Below are 17,551 nucleotides of genomic sequence, written 5' to 3' on the forward strand. Positions count from 1 at the left end.
AGGCATACCACTGGAATTTTAATGCTAAACAGAAACTTTGAGATAATAGCTTCAATTATGGAGTGCTTACTATGCGCTGGGTGCTATTTTAAGTGTTCTGCCTGTTTATACAACAGCAGAAGTAGTCCACACTGCTGTTCTTCCCAGTTACACGTTTAACTTGCCAACATCATCCAGCCAGGAAATGGTAGAGCCAGGATTTGAACCCCAGTAGTTTGGCCCTAGAGCCTGTGCTCTTCCACACCTCACCATAGCAAAGTCCCACATTTCGAGGTACTTCCCGTGGGTTGCAAGTGAGTTAACTGAGTCAAGATAGATTTAGTATTCATAGGATGGAGTATCATTTAATGATCCCCTAGCTCTCAAGAAACCTGCTCCCCACACCTAAATTGTGAAAATATCCTGCCCTGACCATGATATCCACATCTCCCTCCTCAGACTGAGGTGGACAGGAGCTCCAGGGATCCAGGGCCAAAGGAAGTGGCATGATCCATTCTGGTACAACAGACAAGAGCTGGTACCTTGCCCTCCACCCTTAGATCTTCCCAGAATGGGCCAGAGGGTAAGTGTTATCTTTTTGTCATTTCCGCCCCTCCCCTCGCCACCACCTCTCCCCCAAACTGATGGATAAGCAAATAACAAAATCACAGGTAGCTCTGTGACTAGTCCAGGGCTCCTGATGCTTCATGAAAATGTGTAGTTTTGTCAGTTGCTTCAGACGTGCTCAGCACCTGTCTGTGGAAAGAAGCTTTCTTTCTTTACCTGGTACCCAAACGCAGGGCTTCCCTATGGTAGTGTCACCTAGACTTTCCTTTCTGGACGGCCAGCCAAGGGTGAAATTCCCCAAGGGCGTTTGTGCTGAGCAGGAATTTCTTCGGTGTGTGCAGAGGCCTCCCTCCAGGCCAGCAGCCCAAGCTCATCTGGAAATAGAATCATTCTTCTTTAATAATCTCCCTCCTTAGCTTCCACAGTGAAGGAGCCGCCTCCGAGCTGAGAAACCAGTGGCTCAAGGGCTCCATCATGAGGAAGTCAGGAAATGGAAAACTCTGGCAGAACATCTCCACGATCTTCAGAGCAGGTAGAAACCACCTGTGGGAAGTTAAGGGCTAGATGGGGAACAGGAGGCCAACAGAGTGGCCAGGTCACAGTTGTCTAGCCAGAAAGGGGACTTGGCACCGTGTGCCCCTCCCCACCTCCCACCGAGTCACTTTGGCTTCCCCTGACCTCAGGAAAGGCTGAGGACAGCAGCCTCCTTTGGCTTTCTCCAGATCCAGGCAGGACACGTGGGAGCTGGCAAACTCTGAGCTCTACCGTGGTAGCAGCTGGCGAGATCCTGAAGCTATGCTTCCCTCATAGAGAACGAGATGGAATTAGCTTTGCTAAATTCCCATCAGCCCTGCCCACCAAATCCCACACTGATTGCAGCAGGGCTGCCTGCCAGCTGCAGGGGGGATACGGCGGTGTCTGACCTTGGCCTCCACGGGCTTCTCTCCCCTTGAGCCTGAGCAGCGCCTGCAGCTGAATCTCACCTCAGGCCGCACAGCCCTTTGAGGTGGTTTGGGACCCATCACCCCTGGGACCTGGGATTCTGCACCCATCAGAGCCGCAGTGATGTCTTAATCGAGAGATTCTAAAGAAAGCATGAACTTTGGTATCAAGCAGAACTGGGAGAGAATTCTGGCTTTATCTGTACCACTTTCAGCAAGGCATCAGTAAGAAGTAAGCCCTCTCTGAAAGTCACCTTCAAAATAGGGGCAATTACATTTTCTTTGCTTATTATGTGTTTATCCCGCTATGCTCCATGAAGCTGATGTCATGTGTGTTTTCTCATGGTTTGATCTCCAACACCTAGCATGATGTCTCGCACTTAGGATACACTCAATATTTGTGGAGGGAAGGAGGGAAAAAAAAACCTTCCCAATAGGATTCAGAGCATTAAATGACATGAGATACCTGAAACATAGGGAGCATGTATGCTCTGTAAATGATGGTTTCTAGCTACCAGCCTATGCTGATTCCATGAAACCAGGTTTCACGATTCAACTAGTTCTGACTGTCATTCATTCATTCATTCATTCATTGAGTACGGACAAACAACTGCATGCCACACGGACCATACAAATGTAAAGAACCCTGTTCTCACCTGAAAGGGGCTCAATTAAATGTTAAGACATCGTGCGCCAGATAGAGCAAGCTATGAGCACATGGAGAAAGGACTTCCCCAGGGGATGAGCAGGGACTAGCCAGGAAAAAGGCAAACGCAGAGAAAAAATCTGGAAGGGAAAATCCTCTGTGTCAAACTCTGTGGCCCATTGTTGAAGTCGTGTCCCTGGAAATAAGGACAATTGTGACACAGGAGATAACGCTGGAAGAGATTTTTACTCATCTGTTTTCTCGGAAATGTAAAGGTTGACTGTATCTGGATGTTGCCTTCAGTGGGTTGGACTCACTTGTGGAGAGCCGCACGAAGGATGGTGGGAGTCCTCTGAGATTTGGGGCTCTAAAGCTAGAGACCCAAATCAACAGATGTGGGGAATTAGAGGCAGGTGCTGCCTTATCATCTGAAATTTAAACAAATTGAAGCAAGTGTATCTTTATTTGGTACCACTTTACAATCTGAGTTCTGAGAAGGACTCCTTGGGAAGCTCTGACCTATACAGCTCTTAACATTTTAGACAGTAGAGATGTGGTTTAGGGTTTCCAAACTTGTTGTGTGTAACCACTGCCAGGTTATGCCGTTCTGAGTTCCACCTGTCCTATTGCTTTACCTAATACTTTAAAGTTACATTACTTTTTACTTCAAGCAATATTTTTGGAGCTGTATTTCCCAGATATGATTAGAAAATAAGTATCAATTGCCCTTGCAGCTCTGATGTTTTCAAACATTATTGCCACCCTGGCCAGGCCCCAGCAGGTCACCCCTCTTTCCCTCCCTCCATGAAGTGATGCTTAAACACAATTGCCAGCAAGCTCTGGGGGAGGACACATGAAGCTCTAAATTGATAGCTGTCGATGGAGTGTGTTAGGGAGAGAATTGAGGTCTAGGGGATCATATCCCGTGAAAAATCTTTTTGAATACCACCAGCAGTAGGAATAGAAATTTGGGTGCACTCAGTGAAAGATGATGGGATTTAAAGCCATAACACCTGCCTCTTTTACTGGTTGCCTGGCCTTGGGCAAGTAACTTGTCTGAGCCTCGGGTCCCTTATCAATAATATTATTGGGACATAGCAATTCCTCATAAAACTAGTGGACCGATGAAGTGGTTAGAATAAAAAGTTTTCAAAATCATCTTATAAGCACTGAAGTAGGTACAAATACTTCTTGTTTTACTGGGCATTAAATTTTCCTTGCAGAATTTGGACACTATTGTTAACAATGAGAGAATATCAAGAACATACCCCCTTGACTCTTACTCGGGCAAACTGGAGGATGCTCTTGTTTCCTATGACATGGTAACATGCTAACCTGAAGAAATGAACAGAGCAGATGTGGTTGTGAGAGCTGGCAGTGTGCAGAAAGCCTAGATGCACAAGGCACTGAGAAAGGTCACAATAAAACAAGGACAGCTGCTTTTCTTATTGCTGGATGACCATGCAGACCAGGCACACCCCATTCATGTGTAACAACGCTGCTCTTCTAAGACTCACATCTCAGCTGTACCTCCCTCTCCTACTCTTCACCCTGCCCTCTAAACAGCACTTGAGTTTCACCAAAGACTTCACCTGGCTCTCAGGGTCTACCCCAGGAGCAAACTTGGGGCCTCAGCTCTTCGATACACACCCAAACACCCTGGTTCTTTCCCCTTTTTGTATCCAGGAGCCAATTTTTGTTTTACCTAGGGTCCTTTTGGTTGCAAATCAGGAAATTTAAACTATTTAAGGCCAAAAGTAGGCATTTATTACCTTGATAATGAAAAGTTGCACAGAATAGGCATATGGTTAGGCCTTGGGGGGATATTTTCTGGAGCTTTGTCATTAGAATAAAAGTGATTCTCTTCCTTTAGTTTCCTTGAGAAACCACTTAGGTAAGGACCTGGCCCCCACCTGGATCACATGCCCGTCCCCGGACCCAGATAGATGCTGTGTGTACTAGTGTTGGAAGTCCCACAAGAACCATGTGGTGGGAGTGCAAGCAGCAGCTTCCACTAGTAAGTGGCTCTGATTCCCAGAAGAAGGGACAGCAAAGCAGATACTATCCTTAACCATTCTGAGCACAGTGACTCCACAAAACAGAAATCATGCATAGACGTTTGTATATTGAATTCTACTGCCAGCTTCGTAGGTTCTAGATTTAGGACTCCTCTAGTGGTCAATTTTTTTCTGCTGAGAATATCTCTTGTGGGGCCACGATTCACCAAGAACATCTGTTTAGATGTTAAAAGCACCTTCTTGGGGAGTGAAGACAAGCATGGAAAAGAAATGGTGGAGAATGGAGACCAAGTTTACCAGGAAAATGTACTAGGATTATCAGACAGTGCAGAGGCAGGTGCTGTAAACTGAATGCTTGGGTCCTGCCCAAATTCATGTTGAAACCTATCCCCAGTATGATCATGTTTGGAGGTGGGGCCTGTGAGAGGGGATTGAATCATGAATGGGATTAGTGCCCATATAAGATTTTATTTATTTATTTGAGAGCAAGAAAGCACGAGTGGGGGAGAGGGAGAGGGAGAAGCAGACTCCCTGCTGAGCAGGGAGCCCAATGCGGGGCTCAATCCCTGTACCCTGGGATCATGACCTGAGCCTAAGTCACACTTAACTGACTGAGCCACCCAGGAGCCCAGGGATTAGTGCCCTTATAAACCTCAGAGAGTTCCCTCACCCTTCCTCCACGTGAAGACATAGTGGGTAGACAGCAGTCTATGAACCAGGAAGCAAGGCTCACCAGACGCTGAATCTGTCAGCACCGAGACTGTGGACTTCCCAGCCTCCAGAACGATGAGAAATAAATGCTTGTTTCAGCCACCCAGGCAGAAGGTAGTTTTCAATAGCAGCTCCAATGGCCTAAGACAGTAGGTAACCACGGATTTATAGTAAATAGATCCAATTTGTCTAATATGCCTTTTTCTCTAGCAGCATTTGGTTGCTAGAGGGCAAATATGGAAAAACTGTCATATGTGTAACAGGGTGGGGAAAATTTCCTTGATTTTTGATGAATGGTAGAAATGCAGATGAGGAGGAGAGTTCAGGGTACCGGTAAAGAATGTGGTACTCATCAGATGATGGATTGTGGAATCTCAGCTGGATCTAAAAAGACATGAAGAAAGGTTCATGGATTGGGTGAAGGTAGATGAGGGAGTGGACTGGGGGATCCTGCTTATGTCAAAGAACAGTGTGGGAGGAGGAAGGGTGAGTTGAACAAAGTAATACCAATACGTATCTGTAAACAAACACAGAAAATATATACATTCCTTGATTAGAGTAGCTCCTGTACTTATAAAGAAACACTCTAACTCAAAAAGGACACACATAAAATGATGTAGCTATGAAATAGTTTATTTCAACACACTAAACCAAAAAAATAACAACTTATTTCTTTGAAAAAACCCCAAATTCTAAATAGGCAGGATTGGCTTGATTGACCACAATATATTTTAGCAAAAAGACTTAGGTACACCACACCTAATAAAGCTGTCTATATATACACAATAGATAGCAAATGACTTTGCTACATTAGCATACATTTGGAAAAATCAGAACATATTTATAAAAGAGTCAAATGCATTAGTTAACAATCTCGTGAATTTAGAAAGCCTGAATTGTTACATTTTTCTCTGTACAAAAAAAACAAAACCAAAACAAAGCAAAAAAACACCCATTTTCTATCCTTCCATTTTTACCTATATTTTCCTTAACAGAATTAAGCCCCAAATTTGAAAGCTTAAATCCTTTCTTCCTAAGGCCCTAGGAATATCAAGTTTTCCTGCAAACTTGTAATTGTCTAAAAAGGAGATTATTTAAAGAGTGGGAAAAACAAAGATATACAGATTTCATTTCTGTGCCACTCATACAGCTTCTGCCAAGGAAGAGTTCCTGAGTTGGCTGCCAATTCACTTAATTTAGTGGAAAAATGTAATACCTGACTATAAGACTAGGCTGGCTTTCGTGCAGCCCATGAGCAGGTTTCCTTATCACTGAAAAATCAGTTAGTGACATTCAGCACTTAGCTTAATCTGTACAAATGCAATTTGGGGATTCCATGACACTGATGTTAGCATATATGAATGTAAAATGCAAAATTCTGAATATCAAATAATGTATTTTTTTAATATGCAAACTGCTATGTTTTCTCAATACATTTGACCCTTGAACAACATGGGTTTGACCTGCATGGGTCCGCTTATATGAAGATTTTTTTCAATAAACAGAGGACAGGACTGTAAATGTATTTTCTCTTCCTTATGACTTTCTTAATAACATTTTCTTTTCTCTAGCTTACTTTATTGTAAAATACAGTATATAATACATATAACACACAAAATACATGTTAACCAACTGTGTTATTGGTAAGGCTTCTGATCAACAGTAGGCTATTAGTAGTTAAGTTTTGGGAGAGTCAAAGGCTACATGTAGATTTTCAACTGCACAGGGGGGTTGGTGCCCCTAACTCCCATGTTGTTCAAAGGTCAACTGTAACCACTTTTTTATGAATAAAAAATAAAACAGCAAAAGAAGCAGAAAAATTTGATGTTCCAAAATGAGACAACGAAGACAGGACTTGAGTAAGCTTATATGTAAAAATAATTGTTTATTATTGTATGTAACTGAACATCAAAACAGCCTTGTCTGAAAGCACTGGGTCAAACTGTCTTCCCAAGTCTTTCCAAGTCACGATTCTACACACTATAATGAAATCTTTTTAATCAGTGCAATCTGTCATGAACTACAAGTTTTTATACTCCTAAATAATGAACTACTGTAGCAATGATCTAAATACATGAGCTGTTAAAAAAAAGTTGTAAACATACTCTGAATTTTTCTCTTTACCTGTGAGATAATTTTTAAAAAGAGATTTCACAATTGCCTCATTGCTTAAGAGCTAAGAACCAAAAAACTAAACATAATAAATAAATACGCAACCTGGAGGCCTGGAAAAGGATCTGGAACACTGAATATAATAAAGCAGTGTATTAAAAATCCAGCATTTCAGTATTAAAACTCCTTCATTTCAATACAGTTAGGTTTATTGCTACTATAAATAAGCTTCATATTAAGGCACCTGTCATTACCTATAAGAAAGATCTGTACTCGAAACAAAGGGAATATGCACAGAAAACATTTTTCTTTCATTCTGGTATCATTGCAGATATTGTCAATTTTAAGTGCTCAGTTTTTGTGTAGTAGCAGACACATCTTTGAACACACTACCTGAATATGGTTAAATAATTTATTTAACGCCTTAATTAAAGTACATGATACTTGAATGAGGAAACAGACAAAATCACATCAAGATGGATGTAAAGGACTAAATACAAGATAGATGATAATCTCTAAGGAAAAAGAATGCTACTGTAGGGACAGTGATATGAGCAGATCTTGGCCAAGTCATTTAACTTCTCTGAGCCTCACTCTCTCCCATCAGTAAAATGTCAATACTAGCTGTTCTTCAAGCTCCTAAGGCTGTTGTGGGATCACATGAGAAGATGTAAAAACAGCTGGCCAACTCTGCAGCACAGACAAACTGAACAAATCAATGGCACTGTCACAGGCGAAAATATACCCAGTTTCTGACCTTCTCTCTAACAAAGTTATGACCTGCCCCTCTTGCACCTGCTTGAGAACTCCCAGTTTTATAAAGTCAATTAGATTATTGCCGAGTGAATGGAGCAAAAATGTATGCAAACTGAAAATCTCTGAATTCTAGGTTGCAGAATTTTATAAAAATTTGCTGTAAGTGGAAAACCGCCCTGTTTTGGGGGCTTGGGCTACCTCTTGACTCTTCCTAACAATAACGAGGGGTTTCTGGCCTTTCCTCACACAGTCTCCTCTGCAGAGACCTTGGTCTCCCGTGCCATCTGCTACTGTACAGGAAGCACAGTCCCATAATTAGGACTATCCCTTAAACAGCGTAAAACAGTTTAGAAGAGTTTAAAGAGTATTAAAGAAGCACAGCTGAGGTCAGTCTCAGGTACATTACTCAGCTTGGCACAAATATGAATGGTTCAGTAATCCCCACCAGGTCTCCTTAACTCAGTCCCCAACTCCTTCCTCTGAGTATAAAATGGTTCTAGGCCAACTTTTTCCAGGCTATGTTCTGAAGAATACCAGTTAGGCGAGATGTTAACAGGTGAAAAACAGATTTGTGTTAAGTAAGTCTGGGATATGCAGGAGGAAGGGGGGAATAAGCTTATGTACCGCTGAATTTCTGTCTTTGATGTACTGACTGTATGCCCTGAAGAGGAAGGGAGGATAAACATTTCCCAGATTCATCTGACCACAGAATCCCCCTTTTTCCCCCCACAAAATATCTAGAGGGGTTAACAGTTCTTAGAATACTCTTTGGGAAATGCTATTCTAGCTAATTCATCGGGGCTTTAAACATTTCAAGGCTACATCTGGCAATAGCGACCACTTTGATTTCCAAAGGAGGAGAATCATTTTACTTACAAGGTCAACTACCAGGATAGCCTCCTGAATTCCACTTCATAAGTATCCTGCCCAAAGCAACTAAGAACGAAATTTCCTTTACCATATGCTGAGGAATTCAAAGAGTTATTCTCAAGTTAATGAGAATTATAATCTTTTAAATGAAATCTTTATATTCTCCCTCAAACATTAAAAACACAAAGATTTAATCTAGATCTTAAGACCTAGAATCACAATTACTTGGAGGACAGGGGAGCATTTTATCACAACGTCACTATAATTAACACTATTAATAAGTAGTAATAGTAGTAGTGGAGGTGGTGGTGGTGGTAATATTGGCTAAGCATTTATTTTGTGGCCTAATCCTCACATCCACATAATAAATTTAGGACCTACTATTACATTCATTTTAAAGATACGTACACTGAGATTTAGAGAGATTAACGGACTTGCCAAGAATCACACAAGCAGTAAGGGCAGAAAGTTGAACTCACATCTGACCCCTCACCTCATGCTCTTAATCGCTACATAATATCACCTTATAATTTAGTGACAAAACAAAAGCATTTAAGTCACACTCTGGTTGTTAAACGCGAAAATTAGAGTGTATTTATATAAATCCAACTTGACTGAAATTTGGTTTTAGATTTCCTCTTAAGCAAACTTCTATTTCCTAAAGGAGGTACTTTAAGTTTTGGGGTTTTTTTTAAAGCAAAGAAAAACAGACTGCTCTTTACCAGCGATAGGTTTATATATGGGAGGGGTTTTAAAAATCTGCATCCAAGGTGAAGACATTATCTGTAGTTTCTGCCATGACTGCAAAACGTTGATACTCTGCAACTCGTTTCTCAAAGAAATTTGTTTTCCCTTCTAACGAAATGTTTTCCATAAAATCAAAGGGATTTTCTGCCTGAAAAACCTAAAAAGAAAAGACATGTTATTAGACATTCTGAAGAACCCTAATCATACCCACGAGACAACAGATAACTAACAAGCTCAGGTCTCCTAACACCTGTCTAGTCACCTGTAGGATCCATTATTCCAGAAGGTCCTCAAGGCACTCAAGGCTGATAAATTGTAAGACAACTGAGATCACCCACTAATCACCTTAAGAAACTATACTAGCATTTCTGGTATTTTAAGAAGTAGAAAGAAGACACATATTATTGCAGAAAGGAAAGATTTAATATGAATCATACTAAAATATTTTTGCAGCTTGAGAGATCCAAAACACCATAGATATTACAGACCTTTTCACAGGTATAACCATTAGGTAGTCACATATGCATGATATTACAAAATACTGAATTACCAATAATGTACTGTGACCCTAAACATGTCTCTTAGTTCATAACAGATAAATAAAACATTGATGTTAAGAGACCATGATGAGAAAAGATAGAATAAACGCTATCCATAGATGTCTCCAAACAAAAAATGGAATATATGTTAACAAGCAGCTTTTTTACTGCTTCTGAATTCAAGAAGCAGACTTGGCAATACAGCTTGAGGAAAAATCACTAAACACTTCAGTGATCCATGAGGGGCAATAAAATAGGATTTCTGAATTTAGGAGTATTCCAGCAGGGATTATGAACACCACAGATAAGATTATATTCAAGTAACCCAATTAAAAATGGGCAAAGGGTCTGACTAGATAGCATTCCTCTAAAGAAGGTATTCAAAGGCCAAGAAACATATGAAAAGATGCTCAAAAATCATTAATCAGTAGCAAGATGCAAATCCAGACTGCAAGGAGATACTACTTCACACCCAACTAGGATGGCTGTAATAAAAAAGACTGACGACAAGTGTTGGCGAAGATGTGGAGAAACTGAAACCCTTGTACACTGCTGAATGTAAAATGGTGCAGTTGCTTTGAAAAGCAGTCTGTTAGTTCCTCTAATAATTAAAAAGTTATCATATGACCCAGCAATTTCACTTATAGTTATATATCCAAAAGAAATGAAAACATCTGTCCAAACAAAAACTTCTAAGTGAATGTCTATATTTGCATTATCCATAATAGCCCTAATAGCCAAAAGTACTGAAATGTCCATCAACCAATAAATGGATAAATAAAATTTGGTATAGTCATACAATGGACTATTATTTGGCTATAAAAAGGAATAAAGTACTGATACATGCTATAGCATGAATGAACCCTGAAAACACACTAAGGAAAGAAGCCAGCCGCAAAAGACCATATATCGTAGGATTCCATTGATCTGAAATGGGATATATAGATAGAACAGGCAAATCTAAAGAGACAGAAATTAGGTTAGTGGTGCCTAGGGTTAGGTGGGGGATGGGGGGAAAGAAAGGAAAGTGACTGATCGCTAATGGGTACAGAGTTTCTTTGTGGGATGCTAAAAATATTCCAAAACAGATTGTTGTTAAGTTGTAGAACTCTGTGAATATACTAAAAACCGTTAAATTGTACTTGTGTTAACAGGTAAATTGCATACTCTGTGACATATCTTAATAAAGCTTAATAAAAAGCTTAACATCTTAATAAAATCTATCTATATTTTATATATATATAGTTTCAACAAAAGATCATATGTTGTGCGTGGTTGAGTCGTAGAATTCAGTGATATTGCCTGTCAGAAATAACATGTCAAGGGGCGTCTGGGTGGCTCAATCGTTGAGCGTCTGCCTTGGGCTCAGGGAGTGATCCCGGTGTTCAGGGATCGAGCCCCACGTCAGGCTCTTCCGCTATGAGCCTGCTTCTTCCTCTCCCATTCCCCCGATTGTGTTCCCTCTCTCGCTGGCTGTCTCTCTCTCCGTCAAATAAATAAATAAAATCTTTAAAAAAAAATAATATGTCAAGAGGAAGTGAAAATTTGAACTAGCAGGATATGGTGAAAAAAGTACTGAACCAATAGTTACAGATTCACTTGATTTTAAAACTGGGGGCCTTCCAAAAAACCTGATTTAAATCATCCATGGCATGGACAAGGTAACTAAGACCAAGTTAAATTAAGTGTACATATTTTTCACATAACTTGAATAATCCTAAAATTTGTATGGAACCACAAAAGGCCCTGATTAGCTAAAGCAATCTTGAGAAAGAAAAGTAAGGGGAAGTATCACAATCTCGGATTTCAAAATATACCAGAAAGCTATAGTAATCAAAACAATATGGTACTGACACAAAAAATAGACACTTAGATCAATAGTACAGGAAAGAGCCAAGAAATAAACCCATGTTTATATGCTCAATTAATCTACGACAAAGGAGGCAAGAATATACAATGAGGAAAAGATACTGTTTTCAATAAATAGTGCTGGGAAAACTGGACAACTGCATGCAAAAGAATGAAACTGAACTACTTTCTTTCACCAAACACAAAAATGAACTCAAAATGGATGAAAGACCTAAATGTGAGACTTGAAACTATAAAACTCCTAAAAAAAAAAAANAAAAAAAAAAAACCCCAAAAAAAAAAAAAAAAAAAAAAAAAAAAAAGAAGAAGAAGAAGAAAAAAAAAGGCAGTAATGTCTTGGAATTTGGCCTTAGCAACATATATATGACTATATCTCCTCAGGCAAGGGAAACAAAAGCAAAAATAAACTACTGAGACTATAGCAAAGGAGACCATCAATAAAACAAAAAGGCAACCTACAGAATGGGAGAAAATCTTTGCAAATATTTTATATATTTGATATATCCAATAAGGGGTTAATATCCAAAACATCAAAAGAATGTATACAACTCAACACCAAAACAACAAATCATCTGACTTAAAAAATGGCCAGGGGGCGGAAAATGGGCAGAGAAGCTAGATACTTTTCCAAAGAAGATATCAGATGGTCAACTGACACTTGAAAAAACACTCAACATCACTAATCATCAAGGAAATGCAAAACAAAACCACAATGAGATATCACCTCACACCTGTCAGAATATTTACTACCAAAAAGACAAGAAACAGGGGTACCTGGGTGGTTCAGTGAAGCATCTGCCTTCGGCTCAGGTCATGATCCCAGGGTCCTGGGATGGAGCCCTGCATTGGGCTCCCTGCTCATCGGGGAGTCTGCTTCTCCCTCTCCCTCTGTCCCTCCCCAGCACCCCCCCCCACTCATGCTCTCTCACTCTCGTGCTCTCTCTAAAATAAATTTTTAAAAAATCCTTTTTTTAAAAAAAGGCAAGAAATAACAAGCGTTGGTGAGGATGTGGAGAAAAGGGAACCCTCATGCACTGTAGCTGGGGAATGTAAACTGTTGCAGCCACTGTGGAAAACCATATGGAGGTTCCTTGAAAACTTAAAAACAGAAATACCATATGATCCAGTAATTCCACTACTGAGTATTTACCCAAAGAAAACAAAAACACAAATTTGAAAAGATATATGCACCCTGTGTTTATTGCAGCATTATTTACAACAGCAGATATGTGAATCTATGCCAAGTGTCCATCAACAGAAGAATGGATAAAGAAGATATACTATGTATATATACATACAAACACACACACACACACGCACACACACACACTGAAATATTACTCAGCATAAAAAGAACAAGATCCGGGATCCTGGGTGGTTCAGGCAGTTAAGTGTCTGCCTTCAGTCTGGTTATGATCCCCAGGTCCTGAGATGGAGCCCTTGCCTTGGGCTCCCCACTCAGTGGGGAGTCTGTTCCTCCTGCTCCCTCTGCCCCTCCCCCCAACTCATGCTCTCTTCGTCTCAAATAAAATCTTTAAAAAAATGAATGAGATCCTGCCATCTGTGACAACACAGATGGACCTAGAGGGAATTATCATTAAGTGGAATAAGTCAGAGAAAGAGAAATACCACATGATTTCATTTCTACGTGGAATCTAAAGAAAACAAAACATATGAACAAACAAAGAACCAGAAACAGACTCCTAAATACAGAGAATGAACTGGTGACTGCCAGAGAGAGGTTGCGGGGAGGATGGGGGACATATGTGAAAGGAATTAAAGGTACAAACTTTCAGTTATAAAATAAGTCAATGCTGGAGATGAAAAGTACAGCATAGGGAATATAGTCAATAATATTTTAATAACATTGTATGGTGACAAGTGGTAACCACACTTACAGTGGGGAGCACTGCGTAATGTATAGAATTGTCAGTCGGTTGCACACCTGAAACTAGTATCACACTGTATGTCAACTACATTTCAATAATACCAAAAAATAAATTAAGTGGCTTGTTTCTGACACACAGAAGTACTCAAATATTTGTTGACTAATCCCAAACTAAGAGAGAAGTTGAAAACATCATTAATATGGCTCCTACTTAGAATTCTGTATAAATGATAACCATTTGCTAATTTAAGTAATATTTTGCCAAAAACTGTCATTATAAGAACAGTTCTTTTTCTAGTTCCTTGGGTTCAAAGTGTAGTTCATGTATTTTAAACTTGTTTTCTTAACACACACATTCAAGGCTATAGTTTGTCCTTTGAGGATCTATTTGGCTGCATTCTACAAGTTTTGATATATAGTAACCTTATCATCATTTAGTTCATATTTTCTATTACTTTATATTTTCATTTTAATCTCATTTTAGAGGATATCTTCTCAATTTCTAAGTAGACAGAATTTTTTGGCATTCTTTCATTGTTAATTTCTAATTTTGCTGCACTAAAATCTAAAAGGTCTGTATAATTTCTGCTTTTTGGAATTTGAGATATGTTGAAGGCCTGTGGAAAAATGACGTTTCATACTATGTTTAGATTTTCTTCTGTAGGCGGGATGTTTTATAGATCTACAGTGAGTAAGTTCCCAAAGAGAAAACTAGGCCCAGGAGTCCACAGTTTTCTAAAAAGCAGGAGAACATGGAAGTAAGAGTGTGAGGATATGGTAGTAGGTTAAAGGACAGTGAGTTCACTTAAAGGCTCAAGTGAGTAAATTAATTTTCCTGTAACAAACATATTGGTATAACTTAGGAACAAACACAATTTTTAAAAAATATACAGTTTAGAAATTTAAGAGATCATATTAATGCAATTATAATCTTGATTTCTCCATTATCAGTAAACACAGGATTTTATAACTAAAGTAATAAAAGATAGTTCATCTAACAAAAACCTTTGCCCTATCTGACTCTTTCATGATGGTATTTCTGTGGTTACCAGAATATAAATGCATTACCGAGAAAGGTAATCATTACTCCAGCATCATGGATTTCATAAGGCTTCTCATTAAATACAATTTAAACTTACACTTCCATGCTAAGAAGTTAAAACCTATAATTTATAATTACCATCATATATATACTACATAGTCAAGTTCTATGAATGTTCCAATTATGGTGAATACAACATGACCACTTAGTGTGCATTTACTGTATGTCTAATACCATTCAAAGTGCTTTCAGTATACCAACTCATCAACAATTCTTTGTGGTATTATTGTTACCATCTCCCTTTCATGGATGGGGAAATGGGGATAAGAGGTTAAGCAACTTGCTTCAGGTCATATAGCTAGAAAGTGGCAGAACCAGGATTGGAACCCAGGTAGACTGGCTGCAGCTTCCATCTGTTATGTGAACACAAAGCATACCTCTTTATGAAATTCAGGTATATTATCTCTGATAAACAAAATGAAAAATAAAAGACAACTGACTTCAAAGGGTTAAATTATGACAGTTAATGTCTTCCTAATAACTATTCATATTTAAAAAGTTCACGGGGCGCCTGGGTGGCTCAGTTGGTTAAACATCTGACTCTTAGTTTCAGCTCAGGTTGTGATCTCAGGGTCACGAGGTGGAGCTTGTGTGGGGCTCCATGCTCAGCTTGGAGTCTGCTTAAGATTCTTTCCTTCTCCCTCTGCCCTGCCCCACCAAGCTTGCTCTCTCTCAAATAAATAAATAAATCTTTTTAAAAAATAAAAAAATAAAAGTATTAATTTCTGATGGACTAATCTCACTAAACAAATAAAAGGTAAACAGGCCCTAAAAGAAATACTAATGTGGGGCGCCTGGATGGCTCAGTCAATTAGAGGAGACTCTTGATTGATTTCAGCTCAGGTCATGATCTCAGGGTCCTGGGATTGAGCCCCATGGTGGCTTCCATGCTCAGTAGACAGTCTTCTTGAGGATTCTCTCTCTCTCCCTCTTCCTCTGCCCTTCCCCCCACTTGAGCTTGCTCTCTTTCTCTCTCTCTTTCTAAAATAAATAAACAAATCTTTTAAAAAATATTAACATAAAAATTATAAATAGACCCATGGGGATTTATGAGGGTAAACATATATATGCATAATAAATCCAATTTACTTAAAGATAATCCTATTAAGTATCTACAATCACTACAAGTAATTTATTGAGCTTACTAATTCTAAGATTTATCAGCCTCCTATTTCTGTGAAGAATTCCAAGTTTCAAAGGATTTCACAAGACCAATTTGTTCATGCAAAGCAAGGCTGTCACAGACATTTAAAAAGTAGACTAGTATGTTACAAATGCTTTCAATGAAATATAGTATTTTAGTGGCCTTACTTGCTATAACATTTTAGCTATAAGTAACACATTTTTAAATAACTTACCTTTGAGAATCCAAGTTCTACAAGTAATCTGTCAGCTACAAACTCAATATACTGTTTCATCAAAACACAATTCATTCCAATGAGGCCAACTGGCAAGGCTTCTGTTAAAAACTCCTGAGATATGAACAAAAACAGAATAAAATACAGAGATAGAACAATAAATACATATTTTCCAAACAAAAACAGGGTTTTAGTTTTTTAATCTTCTAAGTCCCTGAGGATAGTATGCTAGGGTAAATTCTTTCAAAATGGCAATGTCCATTTGTTTACAAATGTTTGGGGTATTACTACTCACAGTATTTCACATTCTCAAATAGCCTAAGTAAATTGAAACTATCAAATTACTGGTATTTTACACAGCAGCACTACAGGACCTTAAGTCATAGGCTTTCTCCATTGAAAAAAAAAATGAGATATTTTGTTCTGGAATATCTGGAAAAAAATTCACCAAAGATGATCACTGTGGGGAACATGATTATGGAAGGGAATTGAGAAAGACAGAAACACACTTAAAGAAAATGAGAAAACAATAAAATGTATGTGGGGGTTGGGAGAACTCCAACTATACTGAAAGATAGTGGTAAAGTGTGAATAGGGAAAAATAAAAACATTAGGGCACCTGGGTGGCTCAGTCAGTTAAGCGTCTGCCTTGGGCTCATGTCATGATCCCAGGATCCTGGGATTGAGTCCCGAATGGAGTCCTGCATCAGGCTCCCTGTGCTCAGTGGTGGGTCTGCTTCTCCCCCTGCCCCTCTTCCCCACTCGTGTGCTCTTTCTCACTCTCTCAAAAATAAATAAATAAAATCATTTTTAAAAATTTAAAAAAAAAACATTAACCATCTGAATTCTTGAAATGATTAAAAATACCAAAATGCATTTTATGCATTTTCTCCTTCCCAATATGAAAACCACAGCTATTGAACTATACAGTGTTTTTTTTTTTAAAGTTCAAAAAATTTATTTTACTAAGTAAGTAAAGCAGAGAAAGACAATTATCATATGGTTTCACTCATATGTGGAACATAAGGAATAGCATGGAGGACCACAGCGGAAGGGAGAGAAAACTGGGAAAAAATCAGAGAAGGAGAAAAACGATAAGAAACTCTGGACTCCAGGAAATAAACTGATCGTTACAGAAGGGACGGGGTTGGGGGGTGGGGTAACAGGGTAATGGGTATTAAGGAGGGCATGTGTTGTGCTGAGCACTGGGTATTACACACAAATAATGAATTGTTGAACACTACATCAAAAACTAATGATGTACTACATGCTGGCTAACTGAACAAAATTTAAAAAATTTTAAATTCATTTTACTTTAATTTTTTTTAATTTTTTTTATTATATTATGTTAGTCACTATACAGTACATCCCTGGTTTCTGATGTAAAGTTCGATGATTCATTAGTTGTGTATAACACCCAGTGCACCATGCAATATGTGCCCTCCTTA

General features: G+C 38.9%; 1 protein-coding gene across 7 annotated transcripts in view; it reads right to left on the minus strand.

The window, feature by feature from the left end:
* The window catches only part of RRM2B (ribonucleotide reductase regulatory TP53 inducible subunit M2B), an 88,609-nt gene that overhangs the window by 25,328 nt on the left and 45,730 nt on the right, over positions 1 to 17,551 (minus strand). For 2 of the 7 annotated variants that reach the window (XM_019803132.2, XM_011229138.3), the window contains 2 exons: positions 16,104 to 16,217; positions 6,558 to 9,504 (listed from right to left, as the gene is read on the minus strand). In XM_019803132.2, the coding sequence (XP_019658691.1) occupies positions 9,352 to 9,504; positions 16,104 to 16,217 (267 nt within the window). In that variant the 3' untranslated portion in view covers positions 6,558 to 9,351. Of the gene's footprint in view, positions 1 to 2,504; positions 2,562 to 6,557; positions 9,505 to 13,360; positions 15,099 to 15,128; positions 15,151 to 15,386; positions 15,727 to 16,103; positions 16,218 to 17,551 lie in introns of those variants that run through there. The other 5 variants (XM_034668403.1, XM_034668402.1, XM_034668405.1 and 2 more) reach the window with 5 other exon arrangements.

Source organism: Ailuropoda melanoleuca, chromosome 9, assembly GCF_002007445.2.
Source record: "Ailuropoda melanoleuca isolate Jingjing chromosome 9, ASM200744v2, whole genome shotgun sequence".
NCBI lineage: Eukaryota > Metazoa > Chordata > Mammalia > Carnivora > Ursidae > Ailuropoda > Ailuropoda melanoleuca.